This window comes from Raphanus sativus, chromosome 7 (genome assembly GCF_000801105.2).
Source record: "Raphanus sativus cultivar WK10039 chromosome 7, ASM80110v3, whole genome shotgun sequence".
Lineage (NCBI taxonomy): Eukaryota > Viridiplantae > Streptophyta > Magnoliopsida > Brassicales > Brassicaceae > Raphanus > Raphanus sativus.
Genome location: NC_079517.1, coordinates 16936021 through 16957542, shown reverse-complemented (window position 1 = coordinate 16957542; position 21522 = coordinate 16936021). Strand labels below are relative to the sequence as shown.

General features: G+C 36.9%; 1 protein-coding gene across 3 annotated transcripts; it reads right to left on the bottom strand.

The window, feature by feature from the left end:
* Positions 1-17426: 17426 nt before the first annotated feature.
* LOC108832696 (transcription factor bHLH60) lies at positions 17427-20823 on the bottom strand. Of its 3 annotated transcripts, none has more exons than XM_018606150.2 (6): positions 20119-20823; positions 19923-20039; positions 19763-19849; positions 18802-18870; positions 18583-18654; positions 17427-17856 (listed from the first exon to the last, which is right to left on the bottom strand). In XM_018606150.2, the coding sequence occupies exons 1-6, from the start codon at positions 20515-20517 to the stop codon at positions 17608-17610; spliced, it is 993 nt and encodes a 330-aa protein (XP_018461652.1). In that variant the 5' UTR covers positions 20518-20823; the 3' UTR covers positions 17427-17607. The 3 variants fall into 3 exon arrangements, with proteins under 3 accessions (XP_018461652.1, XP_018461653.1, XP_018461654.1); XM_018606151.2 differs by having other exon boundaries at positions 19784-19849; positions 20119-20820; XM_018606152.2 differs by having other exon boundaries at positions 17648-17819.
* Between the last annotated feature and the right edge of the window lie 699 nt (positions 20824-21522).

The window sequence follows — 21522 nt, the reverse complement described above, 5'->3', positions numbered from 1 at the left end:
CTAACAAACATGGATTTAGTCTCTTGAAATTTGCCAAGCAGTGGAGTGAAGCTTCTAAGCTGAGATAGAGCGAGATCTCCAGAGTCGCTCCAACTTCTCTTAGCTCTTCTTCAAGTTATGAGACATCATGAAAATAACCGATGATATTAAAGTAAGATGTAAAATAGAATAGAATATGAATATTATTGTGTTGTGTTTAATATGAGAATACAAGACACGTATATATATCGCTAACATTAACATAATGTTATTGATGTTAACAATAGACAATGCTAACTTTCCTAAACACTTAATGGAAATATGCTAAGAATATCTTGAGGTTAACTTGATCTTCAAGTCTTTCCTTTTAGTCGTGAGGGTCTTTATGGGTTTCACGGGTTTCACAGACTTGGTCCGTAAGATACATATCTTCCGGCCCAACATATCTCTAATACTCCCCCGCACGACAAACGTGGGATGCAACACATAAATCTGCAATCACAAAGCAGACCATGTATGTCGTGGACACTATGTCGAGGAAAACAAATCAGTAGATTCCTTCGGGAATCAATGAGGGATGAAAACTTCAGCTCTTATTTGGTCTTGACAATGGGAATACATCGTGGGCGCAACTGCAGCTCCAAAAACAATCGTCCTTAACTTGGACAGTCCGTAACTTGGACTAAAACAGACCTATGTAGCTGCTTCGCCGGTGAAAGAGTTTTTTAGATTAGCGTTGAGATGCATAGGATGCAACTTAGGAGACCCGTTGTCTAGCATGATTCAGGTGACTAAAGAGCTCAGAGCCATTGAGAAATCTGCATATGGACATCACAGATGAGCCATAGTTCAGTTCCAAGAATGTTCATTTCGGATTGTGCCTGAAACAGCAGAGTTCTGTTTTTTTCCTCAGAGACGAGCAGGTTCACAGGCTTACTTTAGAAAGATAGAGAATGCTATGTCGTTTCATACCATCATGGGCTAACCATTTCACTAGCCCTTATTCTGATATTTATAATCACGCTTTTGACATACAATAAGTTTTTTATGAATTTGTGTGCTATATTTTGATCTTCCTGCAATACCTTGTTTTACTTTTTAAACCCTAATCTACTAATTACCCATACTTGCTACGTTTTACGAAAATATGGTTAAAGAGAGTTGGAACATACAATGATTTGTGTTATACTAAGATTAGCCAACTTTAACTAGGCCGAAAGATGGTTAGACTTGAACTATACATTTGGTGGGTTGAGCCTGACCATGGATGACTCTCGAGAAACCAGATAACAAGCTATCTTATTTGGCCTGATGACAAACAAGGGTATAGTGAGTGCAGAGAAGAGGACAGAGTAAAAAAAGAAGTATTTGAATCTTGTTACCTTGGCATTAGAGTCTTCTAGCAGAATTCCAGGGACATGATCAGGACAGAAGTCATCAGGTGCATGTGAAGTTTCAGAGTATCCTTTTGCCAGTCTCAAGTGAGAGACCGTGTTTTATAATATACAATATGAGTTTCATATTTTAGCCAAGATAGGTGAGCATCCACACTCGTGCCTGACTATTTGCATTAGTACAGAGTCACAGAACCGTGATAGAGGTCTGTTTTGAGATAGAGCGAGATCTGCAGAGTTGTGCAACTTCTCTTAGGTCTTCTGCAAGTTATGAGACATGAACAGAGCAGAAAACAAAGAAACAAATGTCTAAACTTATTCAATGCATACGTCTTACACATACAGAAACTGGTACGTCAATTCCTTTTTTTAAACAAAATTATTTCAAAAAAAAAAATTCTGCAGCAGGGCTTCGAACCCGAAAAGTACGCATTGATGAGTTTTAACCAATGTGCTACAGCAGATCTTATCTCTGTTTAATGCATACATCTTAGAAATATAGAAACTGGAAACTGGGACGTCAATTCTTTTTTTCCTTTTTTAACAAAATCTTACAAAAATTAATTTTCCGCTGCCGGGCTTCGAACCCGGAATGTCCTCAAAGAGGAGTTTTAACCAGTATGCTACAACGGATCTTATGACTTGTAAATATTCTGTGAATATATATACACAAAAAGGTTTTCGTAGAGAATATTCACAATAATGGAGATCCTCTATATATTAGTTGATGATTTTCATTGCAACTAATGGAGCTAGAACACAAAGAATGAAAGGGAGACATGTAGACAAGAATTGGAATCTGAACCACAATAGTGTCTACGATTTTGAAACACTGAACCAAAATCTTGTTACCTCAAAAGCAAGAGCCCCATGAATTCTGCAGAATAAATGAACGAAGTCATATCAAAACTGCACACTAGACTTTAATTTATTACCGAATAATAAAGTGAGATTTAGCGCTGACTTATTCATCAACCCTATGCAAGTTCCCCGCTTCACCATTATGTTTCCAAGATATTGAGGAAGTTTGGCTATGTAGACGTTATGGATTGATTGGATTCAGATATCAATCAGTAGATACGTGAGCCATGTAGCTCTGCTTCGCCGGTAAAGCTTTTATTTTTAGATTAGCGTTAAGGTGCATTGGATGGAACTTAGGAGATGCGTTGACTAGCATGATTCAAGTAGCTCAAACTGATCAAAAAATCTGCAATATGGAGATCACAGATGAGCTCATATCTTACATTTTCTACCATTACCACTGCACCTATATATTTGCTCATCTTCCTGCTTCGCCGTCCCGTTGTCTCTTGAAACTTGTGATACTGATACTTTGTCGATAACAAATGTAAGAGGAGATCACAGTTCTCCAAGCTCCTGGTCGCTTCTGTACACTTTTCTCTGTATCACAGACTCCTTCCTCGACATTCTAGAGACGTCTCCTCCTATCTCTGCTATATTGATTGATGATGGGAGGAGTGTATGGAACAGGTGAAGCTGCATTAAGGGAAGCTAACTCCTAATAGCTTCCCGTTGGCATTATAAGAGAGCTATATATAGAAAGGCTCTAAATGTAATTAGTATCAACCTAGTACTCCTTGTATATATTCTGTAATCATCACAATCTAATAAATCATCAGAGCATTATATCTTATATGGTATCAGAGCAACTACGATATCTCTGACCTAAATTTTTTTTTTTTCCCTTCTTTTTTGGCCGCCACCTACAAACTTCTTCTCGATCTCATTATGTCGTTATCTCCGGCCTCCACTGCTGAGACCATCAACGTCTCCACTACACCTGTTCTGTTGAACGTATCCATGACGAACGTCACCAAACTAACGGCGTTCAACTACATCATGTGGAGCAGACAGGTGAGCGCCCTCCTCGACGGATATGATCTCAGCGGCTACCTCGACGGATCTGTCATCGTTCCTCCTCCCACACAAACCGAGAATGGTGTGGAGAGCCCGAACCAAGCCTATGTCTTGTGGAAACGACAAGATAAGCTCATATACAGTGCACTTCTAGGTGCCATCACCCCCACTGTCCAGCCTCTCCTCTCGACGGCGACCACCGCGAATGAGATTTGGTCGGTTCTTGCCTCTACTTATGCAAAGCCGACTAGAGGCCATATTCAGCAACTCAAACAACAAATCAAATGTTGGAAGAAAGGCTCTAAGACCATCGACGAGTACGTTCAAGGTCTAACTACACGTTTTGACCAACTTGCGCTTCTTGGAAAAGCTATGGATCCTGAGGATCAACTCGAGGCGATACTGGAAGGGCTTCCTGACGAGTACAAGAACGTCTCTGATCAGATTGAAGGACGTGATCTGACTCCCTCTCTCACTGAAGTGCATGAGAAATTGATCAATTTTGAAGCTAAGCTTCAGGCTTCCATGGCTGTTCCTGCACCTTCAGCACCTGTCACCGCTAACGCTGTCGGTTACCGTGGTAATAACAAGCACCACACCAACCGGAACAATCAGCAGAGGGGTCCTTACCGTGGGAACCAGCAGCCACGTCCTGCTCAGTCTCAGTACTCCCCACGCCCGGCTCAGTATACGCCACGTCCGTATCTCGGACGTTGTCAAATCTGTGGAGTGCATGGTCACAGTGCTCGTACGTGCTCTGTTCTTCAGCAACAGCACAACGACTACCACACTCAGCCTCGTTCGTATGCCCCATGGCAGCCACGAGCTAACATGGTTGCTTCACCATACGACCCCAACGCTTGGCTTCTCGATAGTGGTGCGACACACCATATCACCTCCGACCTCAACAACTTGGCCCTCCATCAGCCTTATACTGGAGGAGAGGATGTAACCATTGCGGATGGAACTGGTCTTCAAATTGCCAGCACTGGTTCTACTTCTCTATCTACTCCTCATCGTACTCTAGCATTGAAAGATGTTCTATATGTTCCTAATATTCAGAAAAATTTGATATCGGTATATAGAATGTGCAATGCTAACCAAGTGTCGGTGGAATTCTTTCCTGCTTCTTTTCAGGTGAAGGATCTCAGAACGGGGGTTCGCTTGCTGCAAGGCAGGACTAGAAACGAGTTATACGAGTGGCCAGTCAACCTACCCAATCCCACCATCCATTACGCCTCACCAACACCCAAAGCAGACCTTGTTTCTTGGCATTCAAGACTTGGCCACCCCTCTTTGCCTATTTTAAAATCTGTTGTTTCTCATTTTTCATTACCCATTTCAAACTCTATGCAACAATTCTCTTGCTCTGATTGTTGTCTTAATAAAAGCCATAAACAGCCTTTTCATACAAATACTATCTCCTCTTCTTACCCTCTCCAAATAATCTACTCTGATGTCTGGACATCACCAGTCCTCTCAGTTGAAAACTTCAAATATTACTTGGTTCTGGTTGATCATTACACCCGATACACATGGTTGTATCCTCTTAAAAAGAAATCGGAAGTGAAAGAGGTCTTCATAAAATTTAAGGCGCTGGTCGAGAATGCGTTCAATCAGAAGATCAAAACTCTTTTCTCTGATAATGGGGGCGAGTTTATTGCATTACGTGGTTATCTCTCCGACAATGGCATTTCCCACTTGACGTCTCCTCCACACACACCGGAACACAATGGGATCTCTGAAAGAAAACACCGTCATGTCGTCGAAACCGGTCTTACCTTACTCAGCCAATCCTCGATGTCAAAAGATTATTGGAGCTACGCTTTCACGACGGCTGTTTATCTTATCAACCGTATGCCTACGGCGGTGCTAGACAATGTGTCACCCTATCGCCAGCTATTTGGAAAAGATCCCAACTACTTGAAGCTTCGGGTGTTCGGGTGTGCTTGCTACCCGTGGTTAAGACCCTACACAACTCATAAGCTAGATGCTCGATCTGCACAGTGTGTGTTTGTGGGTTATTCTTTATCTCAGAGCGCTTACTTGTGTCTTGAGAGAACCACTGGGCGGTTATATACGTCGCGCCATGTCGTCTTCGATGAAACTATGTTCCCTTTCAAGAAGACACCCACCTTGCCGCCGAGAAATAATGATCAATCAGAACCTGTGCCACCCTTCCAGCCTGCTACAGTTGTCCCCACTCGTTCACTCGTTTCTGCTCCATCTCCAGGACCCCCGTCTGAGATTCAACACCTACCGACGTCATCACCACCGCCACCGCGACTGTCTCCGGTTCATCAACAACCTCAATCCGCCACACCAACTCCAACAGCCACAACACCATCCGTTGCTCCTGTCCCTCAATCATCTCCTCCTCAAAACACAACCACCACGGTACCTACTTCTACTTCTACTCCCTCACCCTCACAACCCCCACACATCCCACCTCCAAATCAACATCCCATGCGTACACGAGCCAAAAACAATATCACCAAACCAGTCAAGAAACTTACCTACACCGTCTCTACAACCACCCCCAACCTCCCACCCCTAAAACCAGTAATCCCGAAGACAGTTGCTGAGGCATTAAGGGATCCGAACTGGCGTAATGCTATGGTGGAAGAGATTAATGCTCAGATCCGTAATGGCACACATGAACTCGTACCACCGGATCCTTATCAAAATGTTGTTGGGTGCAAGTGGATTTTTACTTTAAAATACAATGCTGATGGTTCTCTTGCCAGGTATAAAGCTCGACTTGTGGCTCGTGGGTTTACTCAACAGCCTGGCCGGGACTTCACAGACACGTTCAGCCCTGTTATCAAGGCTACTTCCGTACGTGCGGTCCTGCATCTTGCGGTTAATAACAACTGGAGCATAAGGCAGATTGACGTCAACAATGCTTTCCTCCAAGGACGCCTAGCGGATGAAGTCTACGTCAAACAACCACCCGGGTTCGTGGACAAGGACAACCCGACTTATGTTTGCCGCTTAAAGAAAGCTCTATATGGACTTCGTCAAGCTCCCCGTGCTTGGTACCAGGAGCTGCGGAGCTATCTGATCACACTTGGCTTTGTCAACTCTGTTGCGGACACATCTCTATTTATCAAGATGACGGGCGGTACTGTCCTTTATGTTCTTGTTTATGTGGATGATATGTTAATCACTGGCAGCAACCGTCCTCTTATTGACAAGCTCATTGCTACGCTCCAAACTCGTTTCTCCATAAAGGACTTGGGAGAAAGTCGGTATTTTCTTGGTGTGGAACTTCATCGCACCTCCGCGGGTCTTCATCTTCGCCAGCAGAAATATATCACTGACTTGCTCCAAAAGACGAAGATGCTAGCCTCCAAACCGGTCTCCACTCCAATGGCATCAACGCCAAAGCTGACGTTGAACTCCGGGACTAGTTTATCTGATCCATCAGACTATCGCAAAGTACTTGGCAGTCTACAGTACCTAGGCTTCACAAGACCGGATATTGCTTTCGCAGTCAACCGTCTCTCTCAGTTCATGCACCAACCAACTGACCTCCACTGGAGTGCGGTGAAACGCATCTTACGGTACTTGGTTGGTACACAAATCCACGGCATTCTTCTCCGGCGGCGCGGCACACCGTTGACACTTCATGGTTTCTCTGACGCGGATTGGGCAGGAGACACAGACGACTTTGTCTCTACAAATGCATATGTTGTATATCTCGGGGGAAGCCCGGTTTCGTGGTCCTCAAGAAAGCAGACGGGCGTGGCGCGTTCCTCCACTGAAGCGGAATATCGAGCGGTTGCTAACACTGCTTCAGAGATTCGCTGGATCACTTCTCTCCTCACTGAACTGGGTGTACGGCTACCTTCTGTCCCAGTCATCTACTGCGATAACATTGGCGCCACCCATCTCTCCGCAAATCCCATTTTCCATTCGCGTATGAAGCACTTGGCTCTAGACTTTCATTTCATACGGGATAATGTCCGCGCTGGCACTCTCCGTGTGTCTCATGTCTCTACTCATGATCAGCTGGCGGATCCACTCACGAAGGCTCTTCCGAAACCGAAGTACCTGCAACTCATTAACAAGCTCGGAGTTACGAAAGTACCTCCTACTTGAGGGAGCGTATAAGAGAGTTATATATAGAAAGGCTCTAAATGTAATTAGTATCAACCTAGTACTCCTTGTATATATTCTGTAATCATCACAATCTAATAAATCATCAGAGCATTATATCTTATAGGCATAATACTCTCCCAATTTATGCCTAAGGGATTGCTTATGCTTGAAGACGGGGGCAGTTCGCCTGCTATCTTTGTTTTTTTGTTTCTCATCTGAGCATTTCAGAGCAGAAGAGGACAGAGTAAAAAGAAGGAATTGAATCTTGTTACCTCGGCATTAAGCACATGGTCTAAAGCTGCAGAGTATTCTTTTGATCACTGGAAGACTTCTCAATGGGCCTATGAATTAGGCAAAGATATATGTCAGTTTATGAGAGAGTTTAATCAAGAACCTTTTTTGTAACATTTTAATCAAGAACTTAAACTAACAAAAAGCATATTCTCTGATTAATAATTTCACAAGCATGTCTTTTGGGAGCATGAGTATTCGCTAAGATGGCTTAACAAACTGAAGTATTTATTTCTTCTCTGAGAGCATCTTATTCTTCTACAGAGTCTTTAGTGTTCATGTTGAACATCTTTCAGCAAAGCATCTTGACCAATTGCCAATCTACAAGTGAAAGATTATAACACTCAAGAAACTTTAGTATCTTCTCATGTGAAGTACATACATAACGATCTAAAACATGTTTCTTGACTGTGTGCCGGCCGGGTTTTTTAGTTGTGCCTTGGATTCAAAGCTTAAGTCTCGAGCAGGGATAGGCAGAACTTTGTAATCTAGGATAGGAGCGGAGACATGATCCATGAGTATAGCCCTGAACATGGGTAAGTCAACTCGGGCTATGCACTTCTCCATCACCTGTTAAAATACAGACAACAAATAACCTCTGCATAGCTTATATTAAATATTGACTAAATATAGTATATCATGTCTTTTTAAATTCTAAATACCTGAATCCGATCCGGATCCCAAAATTTTATTTATTTTAAGGGGAATTTGCCAAAACTAACTTAAAAATTGATTTTAACCCCAAAGATATACCCAAACTTGAATCAAATACAAAACTAACCTAAAAGCTTTTTGAAATTACAGTTCAGCTCCTTGTGACCAAACAAAAAAACAGAAGCCATTTTTACGAATATAACCCAGTAAGTCGTCTGAGTCGTTTAAGATGTTGGAAGTCATCTCGACGACTAAAATGTAAGTCATCTGGAACCAGTTTATCTTAAAAGTAATTTATAAATTTTGTAAAAAATATTTTCATGAGTGAAAAATTAAAATCATGTAATTATAAACATTTTAAGTGATATAAATTAAGATATGATAAAATTGATTTGTTTTCAACATAGATGAGTGGAAGTAGTGACTCATGATATTCTTTGGTTCAATACCTTAACTTATTATTTTGTCCATTTTCATATACAAAATTTTAAAACTATGCCCATTTTAATACCCAAAATTTTATTTATTTTAAGGGGAATTTGCCAAAACTAACTTAAAAATTTATTTTAACCCTAAAGATATACTCAAACTTGAATCAAATACAAAACTAATCTAAAAGCCTTTTGAAATTACAGCCCAGCCCCTTGTGACCAAAAAAAAAAAACAGAAGCCATTTTTACGAATATAACCCAATAAGTCGTTTGAGTCGTCTAAGATGTTGGAAGCCATCTGGACGACTGAATTGTAAGTCATCTGGAACTAGTTTATCTTAAAAGTAATTTATAAATTTTGTAAAAAAATATTTTCATGAGTGAAAAATAAAAATCATGTAATTATAAACATTTTAAGTGATATAAATTAAGATATGTTAAAATTGATTTGTTTTCAACATAGATGAGTGAAAGTAGTGACTCATGATATTCTTTGGTTCAAAACCTTAACTAATTATTTTGTCTATTTTCATATACAAAATTTTAAAACTATGCCCATTTTAACACCCAAAATTTTATTTATTTTAAGGGAAATTTGCCAAAGCTAACCTAAAACTTGATTTGAACCCCAAAGATATACCCAAACTTGAATCAAATACAAAACTAACCTAAAAGCCTTTTGAAATTACAGTCCAGCCCCTTGTAACCAAACATAAAAAACAGATGCGATTTTTACGAATATAACCCAGTAAGTCGTCTGAGTCGTCTGAGATGTTGGAAGTCATCTGGAGACTGAATTGTAAGTCGTATGGGACCAATTTATCTTAAAAATAATTTTGTAAAAATATTTTTATGAGTGAAAAATTAAAATCATGTAATTATAAACAGTTTTAAGTGATATAAATTAAGATATGATAAAATTGATTTGTTTTCAATATAGATGAGTGGAAGTAGTGACTCATGATATTCTTTGGTTTAGGGGTTTGGCAAACATATGTTGGTGAATAATTTAAACCAGACGAACAAGTAAGTCGTCCTAATATTCCCGTCTAAAATTTAAGAAAATTTTATTTTTCCGCTTAAATAATTTAAACCAGACGACTTACTTGTTAGTCGTCTATAAAGTCGTCTATTTTAGTTTTCCGTTAGAAATATTTTAGTTTCCCGCTAAAATTATTAAAGTCTTCTGGACGACATATATTTCAATCGTCTGAATCAAAAATATTTAACCTAATTGGATTTTTTTCTCCTCCTCTCAAATGTCTACAACAAAAATGTAATGTTCATCTCTCTAGAACTCTCCAAGCTCTCTATAATCTCTTTGAGCTTATAAACACCAAACTTTATATCAATTTATTGTTTTTTTCTCATGTCTTTTTCACTAATTTATCTTGTTATGCAGGTTTTCATCACATGGTTCTCATCTTTCCCTCATTTAAAGGTAGATTTATTAATTTTAGATATGTATTTTTGTATGTTTTATAAAGGTAAATTTATTTAATCTTCCACCAAATTTTATATGAATTTTTCAGTTGGGTCTCATATTTTTCTCATTAATCTATCTTTTTGCAGATTTTTAATCATATGGTTCTCATCTTCCATTTGGATATGTACGCTGTGTGTTCTATAAAAGTATATATATCTAATCTTCCACTCAATTTCGAAGCTACCAATATTAATACGAGGCTACCAATATTTCGAAGGAGACTGAATTGTAAGTCGTATGGGACCAATTTATCTTAAAAATAATTTTGTAAATTGTGTAAAAAATATTTTTATGAGTGAAAAATTAAAATCATGTTACTATAAACAGTTTTAGTGATATAAATTAAGATATGATAAAATTGATTTGTTTTCAACATAGATGAGTGGAAGTAGTGACTCATGATATTCTTTGGTTTAGGGGTTTGGCAAACATATGTTGGTGAATAATTTAAACCAGACGAACAAGTAAGTCGTCCTAATATTCCCGCCTAAAATTTAAGAAAATTTTATTTTTCCGCTTAAATAGTTTAAACCAAACGACTTACTTGTAAGTCGTCTATTTTAGTTTTCCGTTAGAAATATTTTATTTTCCCGCTAAAATTATTAAAGTCTTCTAAACGACATATATTTCAGTCGTCTGAATCAAAAATATTTAACTTAATTAGATTTTTTTATCCTCCTCTCAAATGTCTACAACAAAAATGTAATGTCATCTCTCTAGAACTCTCCAAGCTCTCTATAATCTTTTTTTCTCATGTCTTTTTCACTAATTTATCTTGTTATGCAGGTTTTTCATCACATGGTTCTCATCTTTCCCTCATTTAAAGGTAGATTTATTAATTTTAGATATGTATTTTTGTATGTTTTAAAAAGGTAAATTTATCTAATCTTCCACCAAATTTTATATGAATTTTTCAGTTGGGTCTCATGTTTTTCTCATTAATCTATTTTTTTTTTGCAGATTTTTAATCATATGGTTCTCATCTTCCATTTGGATATGTACGCTGTGTGTTCTATAAAAGTATATATATCTAATCTTCCACTCAATTTATGTGTGTATTAAGCCATTTGAATGTTTTTTGATATGCAGGTTTTTCAGATCTGGGATTGATATGCAGGTTTTTCAGATCTGGAAGACTTCTGGGACGACATACCTGTTAGTCGTCTAAACTATAATGCGCTAGACGACTTACCTATTAGTCGTCTGGACGACTTCCAGGAAGTCGTCTGGACTTCCTGGAAGTTTTCTGACGCTGTCTTCTTTCATATCAAGTGGAGTCCAAGCTTGTATTTTTAGAGGAATGGTCTATTATAATTTTGTTTATAGTCTATTTTGTGATTTGCATGTGTACTCCTTTAGTTGTGAATTTTTTGTAAAATTAGTAATATTGTTTCCCAAGATGTAATATATGTGCTAACAATGTGTTTACACATTTACAAATCAATGAAATTATAGACTTCAATAGCCTTTTCTCATTTTTTTGATCTCTCATATGCAATAATAAACTCCAATGGTCTTCTGCTCATCTTAATAAACAAAAATATTGGTAGCCTCGTATTGATACAATATTTTCAGAAGCATTTTAGCCCTTCTTCCAACAAATCATCATTGGTGTCAAAGCATATTACATGTTTTACAAGTTTGTGTTGAAAAACTTAGTCAAATTTAGTAAAACAAAGGGAGAAACATATTTTGAAAATATGAGATTTACATATCTTGAAGTTATTTAACACTCTTAAAAACCAAGAAAACTTAGTAAAATTCACAGAAGATCAAACATTACACAAATTCAAAAACTAACACTTAAGATACTAAACCACAAAACTTAATATTCTTGAAGTTACTTAACATGAATTAACAAAAAAATGTTAAAAACTATTTTTAGTTTGAGAGAAAATGAAAGTTTATTAAATATTAAAGCGGACGACTATAAACTAAGTCATCTAGACGACTAAAACATAAGTCGTCTAGTCAAGGCAGAGGTTATTTTTTTGCAATTGATTTCAAATATGTTTTATGAGACGACTGAAATATAAGTCGTCTACTTTTGTCTGGTTAAAAAAAATCTCCAAAAAACCTAGACGACTGAAAAATAAGTCGTCATAGGTTAGTTTTGTATTTGACTGGATTATTTCAGAAGTTTGACTTTCCTGGTCGACTTACATTTTAGTCGTCTCAAGAAAAATTGAAATATCAATATTTTATTAAAACTCGACGATCTAAAATTAAGTCGTCATAGGTTAGTTTTGCAATTGAAAAATAAAACTTCAATATTTAATTGTATCTAGACGACTTACAATTCAGTTGTCCGTTAGCCGACTTACATGTAAGTCGTCCAGGATTTACGAGGTTTGACCAGAATCTCGGAATAAAATCATGGACGACTTATATGTAAGTCATCGGCCGGACGACTGAATTGTAAGTCGTCTGGAGGTAAATAAATTTTGAAGTTTATTTTTCAATTGCAAAACTAACCTACGACGACTTACATATAAGTCGTCGGATTTTAATAAAATATTGATATTTTAATTTTCCACCAGATGACTGAAAAATAAGTCATCATGGAAAGTCAAAATTCCGACAAAATCCAGTCAAATGTAAAACTAACCTACGACGACTTATATTTCTGTCGTCAAGGTTTTTTAGAGATTTTTTGTAACCAACCAAAAGCGGACGACTTATATTTCAGTCGTTTCAGAAAATAGATTTCAAAGTCAATTGTAAAAATAAGCTATGCATTGACCAGACGACTTCCAGTTAAGTCGTATATAGGACGAACAGATCTAGAAAAAATCTCGATTTCATAGTTTTAACCAGTGAGATAACTTGTTTAGAACACATATGTCTTCTCCAAGCACCCAGAATCTCAAACAAAAGTGACCCACCAAGAATCGTAAGCTTCATTGGTTCTTTGAACAATAAAAAATTAGAATCAAAATCTTGGGTTTTTGGATGAATATTAGAGAAATTGAAAGAGATGTTGTTTTTAGTTCATAAGAATTGAGAAAGAAGAAGTGTAAATCGATTTTAGGTGCATTAATAGCTTCAAATTGGTTGTTCATGGTGGTTCGTGTATTGAAGGCAATGGCAATCTTGTAAATATTTGAAGATAGTCAGGTTGAGAGAGTAAAAATGCTATTTTCAAAAACAAAAGTGATGACATTTTCGTGAATAATCTGAACTTGTGGGGTGGATAGGGCAAAAAAATTCAAAAAAGAGAGGTTAGTTTTGTGTTTGACTTTGAGTCGTGAGTAAATTTTGCAAAAAGCCCTTTATAAAATCTTTAAAAATTTAACTAATAATCTTATGAATTACCACTTTTATTTTAAATTATAGGACAGAAAGTAACTAAATTATGAAGAAAATTTTAATTTTAGAAAAACTTAATTTCGAAGGAGATAAATTAATTAGTTTTCTATTTCCGGAAAAAAACTAAATTTGATATTTACAACTTAACACTTCTATTACACAATTTAATATTTTCCACAATTTAGTTACTTTTATTTATAAGACTCAAAATAAAATTAGAATTTTTAAGATTTTTGGTTGTGAATTTTCGAGATTTTTTAAAAAATTATGTGAGACTTATTAATATTTTGATAAATACAAACACATTTTGGGTATTAAAATTGACAAAATTATTAGTTGAGGTACTAAAGTGGGTATAAAAGAAGTTTGGGTATTAAAAATCTTAATAAAATTGATTTGGGATATTTTTTATATAATTTTACAAAATTATTAATTACAATTCTAAAGATTATCTAACCAGATCACTATTCATATCTTGACCGTTTGTCATTTTAATTAAACTAGTATTACGTTATTAGTGACTATAACAAAATTCTGGTTGTTGTTTCTTTTGGTTAAAATAAAAACAAAAACTGAAATATATAGTATATATTATATAAAACATTATTTAAATATAGTATTAACTTATTTAATTTAGTCAAATATAAATATTTTGAGACTACATTTTAGAAGAAAACAAAATATCTTAAAACTAATAATAATCCATAGAAAATTAATGTTAAAATTAATTTTAAGTATGTTGTTTTATTTTTAAATAAATAAACAAAAGAGGAAGAAGTTAATATATGAATAGCAAAATTATATCAAATTGCATCAAGCTATAAAATTTTAAATATAATATTATGTACAAATAAAAAAATTAGTAAAAATTATGTACAAAAATATTCTACTCTAGATGTATTTTACAAAACATAATATATATGGACATTTTATAAAATCAATGGTTTATATGTTTACGCTGAATACTAGTTAAATCAAACATCCACGCAGAAGACGCGGATCAAGTTCTAGTATGTATTGATGGTGTACCGTGTTCTAATGATTTGCCCCGGATCCAAAACTTAATTCCCTCGTAGGGATAGGCAGAACTTTGTAATCTGTGATAGGAACGGAGACATGATCCGTTAGTAAACTTTTACAACTCTACCTTTAACTTTATAATATACAATATGAGTTTCTTGTTAGCCAAGATAGGAGAGCAACCACACTCGTGGCCGACCATTCACATTAGTACAGAGTCACGGAACCGTGATAGAGGTTTGTTTTGAGATAGAGCGAGATCTCGAGAGTTGTGCAACTTCTCTTAGCTCTTCTTGAAGTTATGAGACATGAACAGAGCAGAAAACAAAGAAACAAATGTCTAACCTTATTCAATGCATACATCTTACACATACAGAAAATGGGACGTCAATTCTTTTATTTTTTAACCAATTGAATACAAAAAAACATAATTTTCCGCTGCCGAGCTTCGAACCCGGAAATTCCGCAATTCAATCGAGGAGTTTTAACCATAGTGCTACAGCGGATCTAAGTAACTTAGGAGACCCGTTGTCTAGCATGATTCAGGTGACTAAAGAGCTCAGAGCCATTGAGAAATCTGCATATGGACATCACAGATGAGCCATAGTTCAGTTCCAAGAATGTTCATTTCGGACTGTGCCTGAAACAGCAGAGTTCTGTTTTTTTCCTCAGAGACGAGCAGGTTCACAGGCTTACTTTAGAAAGATAGAGAATGCTATGTCGTTTCATACCATCATGGGCTAACCATTTCACTAGCCCTTATTCTGATATTTATAATCACGCTTTTGACATACAATAAGTTTTTTATGAATTTGTGTGCTATATTTTGATCTTCCTGCAATACCTTGTTTTACTTTTTAAACCCTAATCTACTAATTACCCATACTTGCTACGTTTTACGAAAATATGGTTAAAGAGAGTTGGAACATACAATGATTTGTGTTATACTAAGATTAGCCAACTTTAACTAGGCCGAAAGATGGTTAGACTTGAACTATACATTTGGTGGGTTGAGCCTGACCATGGATGACTCTCGAGAAACCAGATAACAAGCTATCTTATTTGGCCTGATGACAAACAAGGGTATAGTGAGTGCAGAGAAGAGGACAGAGTAAAAAAAGAAGTATTTGAATCTTGTTACCTTGGCATTAGAGTCTTCTAGCAGAATTCCAGGGACATGATCAGGACAGAAGTCATCAGGTGCATGTGAAGTTTCAGAGTATCCTTTTGCCAGTCTCAAGTGAGAGACCGTGTTTTATAATATACAATATGAGTTTCATATTTTAGCCAAGATAGGTGAGCATCCACACTCGTGCCTGACTATTTGCATTAGTACAGAGTCACAGAACCGTGATAGAGGTCTGTTTTGAGATAGAGCGAGATCTGCAGAGTTGTGCAACTTCTCTTAGGTCTTCTGCAAGTTATGAGACATGAACAGAGCAGAAAACAAAGAAACAAATGTCTAAACTTATTCAATGCATACGTCTTACACATACAGAAACTGGTACGTCAATTCCTTTTTTTAAACAAAATTATTTCAAAAAAAAAAATTCTGCAGCAGGGCTTCGAACCCGAAAAGTACGCATTGATGAGTTTTAACCAATGTGCTACAGCAGATCTTATCTCTGTTCAATGCATACATCTTAGAAATATAGAAACTGGAAACTGGGACGTCAATTCTTTTTTTCCTTTTTTAACAAAATCTTACAAAAATTAATTTTCCGCTGCCGGGCTTCGAACCCGGAATGTCCTCAAAGAGGAGTTTTAACCAGTATGCTACAACGGATCTTATGACTTGTAAATATTCTGTGAATATATATACACAAAAAGGTTTTCGTAGAGAATATTCACAATAATGGAGATCCTCTATATATTAGTTGATGATTTTCATTGCAACTAATGGAGCTAGAACACAAAGAATGAAAGGGAGACATGTAGACAAGAATTGGAATCTGAACCACAATAGTGTCTACGATTTTGAAACACTGAACCAAAATCTTGTTACCTCAAAAGCAAGAGCCCCATGAATTCTGCAGAATAAATGAACGAAGTCATATCAAAACTGCACACTAGACTTTAATTTATTACCGAATAATAAAGTGAGATTTAGCGCTGACTTATTCATCAACCCTATGCAAGTTCCCCGCTTCACCATTATGTTTCCAAGATATTGAGGAAGTTTGGCTATGTAGACGTTATGGATTGATTGGATTCAGATATCAATCAGTAGATACGTGAGCCATGTAGCTCTGCTTCGCCGGTAAAGCTTTTATTTTTAGATTAGCGTTAAGGTGCATTGGATGGAACTTAGGAGATGCGTTGACTAGCATGATTCAAGTAGCTCAAACTGATCGAGAAATCTGCAATATGGAGATCACAGATGAGCTCATATCTTACATTTTCTACCATTACCACTGCACCTATATATTTGCTCATCTTCCTGCTTCGCCGTCCCGTTGTCTCTTGAAATTTGTGATACTGATACTTTGTCGATAACAAATGTAAGAGGAGATCACAGTTCTCCAAGCTCCTGGTCGCTTTTGTACACTTTTCTCTGTATCACAGACTCGTTTCTCATAACCGAATACTGCATCGTTTTGTTGATCAACAGAAAAATTACAACAACAAAACAATTACAACTTTAAACTGCCAAGAGAAGATATAAAGTTTTCCCAGCGTTGTTCAAAAAGAAAAAAGTTTTATTGCTCAAACTCATACTGATCCTCACCTGGAATGACATCCTAGGTCTCTATGCAAATTTCGAAGTATAAAAGCATAGGAACCATAAGCCACCAAACACTGATCATTGAGTGTCTTCAACTTTTTTCGTTGCAAATTTTACATATTTCTTTTGGGTCTCAGACTTCAATTACATGTGCATTAGATGAAAAAGTAATACTACATTGCGGAAATTTGGTAAAAGTATGAAATAAACATATACCAGTTTTGTCTTACTGAATGAAATGACTGATACCTTCTTAACAGAATCACAGATATCTATTTGTATACAAAGCTTACATGATATATACAAACATACATAAACTACTGTTTTCCCCCAAACTTACAACTCCATTTTGACCTGGTTCGGGTGCAAATTAGCAGAACCCACCATCAAACTGTTGTGGTCGTTGCCATGATCTTGATCCTCTTCTCTTCCCCAAGCCCGCTGGTTCAAGACATCAAAAGGCCACTGTTGCGGTTGTTGCAGTTGCCGGTGTTGATGATAGGGCTGTTCTGTCTCAATCACTTGATGAGGCCAGGAAACCTGCATTGCTGTACAGTTGAAGCTCCCATCCATTAAAGAACCGTTCTAAAAAAGAGGCCAAACCCGGAAAATATATCAGCTCAGAGATCATTCATTCATAGAGATCTTAATTTAGTCAAGGAAGTCAACTGTTGTTGCTGTGTTATTATTATCCTAAAAAACACAAGGCTTAATGTGAGGGACCCTAGCTATTTATTGGCATGCAATGTACAAGCTGTAAGAAGAAAGAGAGAGCAATTATTAACTTTAGATAAAATCCACTGGTGATTATGAGATTAGACAGGTGAAAGAAAGAAAAAACTTTGAAACAACCAGATATTTGGAAGAGACCTACAGACATTATTGAGGAGGGATAACTAAAAACAAAATCTATCAAACTATCAAAGCTCATCAATATACACATCCGACATGAGTGACAGAAGACACAGAAAGGTTTACAGAACAATGGTGGTCCGAGTTCGACCCACTAAGCTGTTTGTGTGTACTGTAACTTACACAGTGTGCGTGGGTGTATGTTGTGCATTTATTTTCCCTAAGTTTTCTTCATCAGACTAGACGTTGATCTTCCTAAGCCTTGCTCTAAAATGGTCTAAATTAATGTTTGTATCAATAAATACCTCCAAAAGTTTTCTCCTTTTTGTGATATAAACTAGAAGCTACTAAAAGAGGTATAGTTTTCTATGGTTTACTCAACTGAGAAACACATGCTTATGTAGTAGTAGAGTAATCAAAAGGGCCTATAAGTATTGTACGAGATTAGAAGATTCTTACTTCTGAAGCCAGTATGGTGTCTAGATTAAAGTCGATTCTGGGGTTTACTGAAGCAAGTCTCATTGATAGCATCTGTGGAAAAAAAAACAATAGATTGTGACACACAATTCTATTCATTTACCAAACTGTTTTTGAAATGACCTTTTGGATGTGTCCTTAAATGCTATTGTACAATATATAGGTATATAAAGAACAAAAATGGACCACGGAAAGTCTCACCTCCACTTGACGTTGTAAAGACTGGACATGGTTAATGATTTCATCCAACACCAAAGCTGTACCTTGAATCTGCAGTTCAAAGACTTTCTGGTGAGATTAGGATTCATATTATGTACACATCTGCTTTTACATACCAACAAGAGTTCCTTCTGAGCAGCTACTTATTTGTTTTCAAAGAGAGAATACACCAAGAAACAGGTAAGAGGATGACCCTATAATCTAAAGTTAAACTTTACCAAGTTTCAAAAGTTACTCTAGTGGTGGTTCATTGGAACAATCAATCAAGTCCTCACAGCTTACCAATAATACAAAAAAAAAACAAAACTAATAAACACTGATGTTTGCATAACACCCACTGATGTTTGCATAACATCATCTTCATCTCACCAATAATTGCTGCTAACTTCTAACATCAGTTGATTAAATTAGGGGGAGTGTCACATCCAAGTTAGCAACTAATTAGGTATGTGGGACTCAAAGCAATTTCATTTTTTTTTGTAAAGGATCTTCGAAGAGTCATTGTCTTAGATACCTAACGTGTTAGAGACGATACTACCCCTTTCACACCAAGCTTGCAACTTTCTTTTCCCACTTATCATCAAAACATGGACCCCAAAACACACTCTGATCCACCAAAACCTGTCCCCTAAACCCAAAACCTTAATGGCACATTACAGCTAGCATCCCCACTTCCTAAGGTCATTCTCCATGAACACACTTTGTGAGAAGAGGAAAAAAGAAATCGATAAAAGCCATCTCCAATCATCTCCCTGTGACTATTTTTAACCTTAAAGCTACGTGTGTAGCCATTGAGATGCTAAAATAATAAAGTTGAGATCTTTGGCACACTAGAAAACCACTTTTCTTCATTAAACCTAGTTTATTATACTCTAACGTTTAGGGTGATCTATTAAGGAGATATCATGTCGTAAAACGCCAAATGAAGACCTAATGAGCACACCTTAGTATCTGAGAGACAAACCTTATCACAGCCAGGGACAAGTTCTTGTAACAACTTCATTCGTGCATTAATCTTCTCTCTTCTTGCCTATAATACAATGTTGAGTAGCGATTAATCAGCTGATTAAGAGAAAAGACTTGTGAGAGATGCAAAGAGTTACTCGTTCTGCTAAGCTATGGCTATCAGTTGCTTGACCACGGCGAGCTCTAACATGAACATAAGGCAGCTTCTCCTTCTCTTCAGAGCTTTTGTTCTTCTTCTTCGTAGAGCTTTTAGGCTAAGACATGTTAGGGACATGAATCAATCAATCACTGTCTGGAAATCGAATGTAAAGAAAACAAAAGACTCTCTCTCACCTTGTTGTCGGAATCTTTCCTCTTGCCAGATCGATTGTTCACCGCTTGAGATGAAGAATTGGTCTCAGCAGGCTCTGTTTTGACGCTGGAGCTCGTCGTAGTCTCACCGGAGAGATTAGTACCGTTTTGCTGATGCTCAGTGGAGAAACGAGCGGGTCGCTCCATGAGGGCCAAGTTAGAAGCAAAAGATGGTGGAGCAATTGGCGCCGCTTGAGGAGAAGAAGAGGGGGAATCAGTGAAATGGAGAAGCTTTAGGGCTTGTGTAGGAGGAAGCTCAAGCAACGCCGTGAACCCATCCGGAGGTAGTTGCCGCAATTCATCTCCTAGATGAAGCGATTCAAGCCCTGTAGCTTCCTGGCCGCCGTCGTATCTAGCTCCAAATCCTCCTGTCAGATCCATAAACGGAAGGAGGAGAGAGAGAAAGGTTTAAACTTTTGTCAGTAAGCGAGCATAGGAAGGTGCGCCAGTGGCGGTCGAAGAGTCTGAATTGAAGTTCACTCTTTCTTTCTTACAGAGCTTTCGAGAAGAAAGTATTGTTGTTTTGTAAGATAGACTCTCTTTCTCTTTCTCTTTCTCTTTCTCTTTCTTGTCTGAGAGATAAAAAAGAACAAACTCCGTAGCTAATTTGAGTAGGGAGGAAAGCAACGTTCGCTAGTGGAGAAGAAGAGACTGTTCGATAGAGAGAGAAAGAGAGAAAGCTGTAAACCAGTTTTGGTTCTCGTACGGTACGGTACGGTTTTAACCCAAGAAAAAAACCTTGTTTTTCTTTGCTGGATCCTAATGATATTAGTTGGGCCTTTTGGGCTTAACCCATGATTATAATTTTTAATACATTATTTAAAAAAAAATGTAATTATTGAGTATTATTTAGACCTGGAAAAAATGTATTTATTGAGTATTATTTTAGACAGAATTCTTTTTTTTTTTTTTTTTTTTTTTGATAATCCAGTATCCGACCACTAAACGTGATCGACTAGCCCACCGGACCTAAGTCCATGCCATTACAGGATTTTTAAGCCTCCACACTGAATTCTAGAATAATCTTATTTTTAGACAGAATTCTTCTGATGATATCAAGGAGGAACTATGTGGATCATCTTCTGATGATTTCTTAGGTTTTGATATCATTTTCTTATGATTTTACTAGAAGGGTCAATCATCTTGTTGATAATTTCCTCGTTGATAATTTTATAGGATATTCTTCCCAAAAAAACTTATTTTCTGATGATAGGAGAAGATCATATCGTAAGAGGGATTATAGTTTTGATATGTCCGCAATATGTCTGCAGTCTCTTTCACTTTCATTTTTCAGTTTCGTTCTTGTTATGTTGAATAAGACTTGCATATTAGTATGTCTTTTAATATTCTTTGGCATTGTGTATTTCCGTAGACTTGATTTTCGAT

Excerpts from the sequence above, each read along its gene's own strand:
- LOC108832696 (XM_018606150.2), bottom strand. The coding sequence starts at position 20,517 with ATGGATCTGACAGGAGGATTTGGAGCTAGATACGACGGCGGCCAGGAA. Across the intron at positions 19,850-19,922 it reads GCCATAGCTTAGCAGAACGA|GCAAGAAGAGAGAAGATTAA; the intron begins GTAACTCTTTGC and ends ATTGTATTATAG. Across the intron at positions 17,857-18,582 it reads ACACCATACTGGCTTCAGAA|AACGGTTCTTTAATGGATGG; the intron begins GTAAGAATCTTC and ends CCTCTTTTTTAG.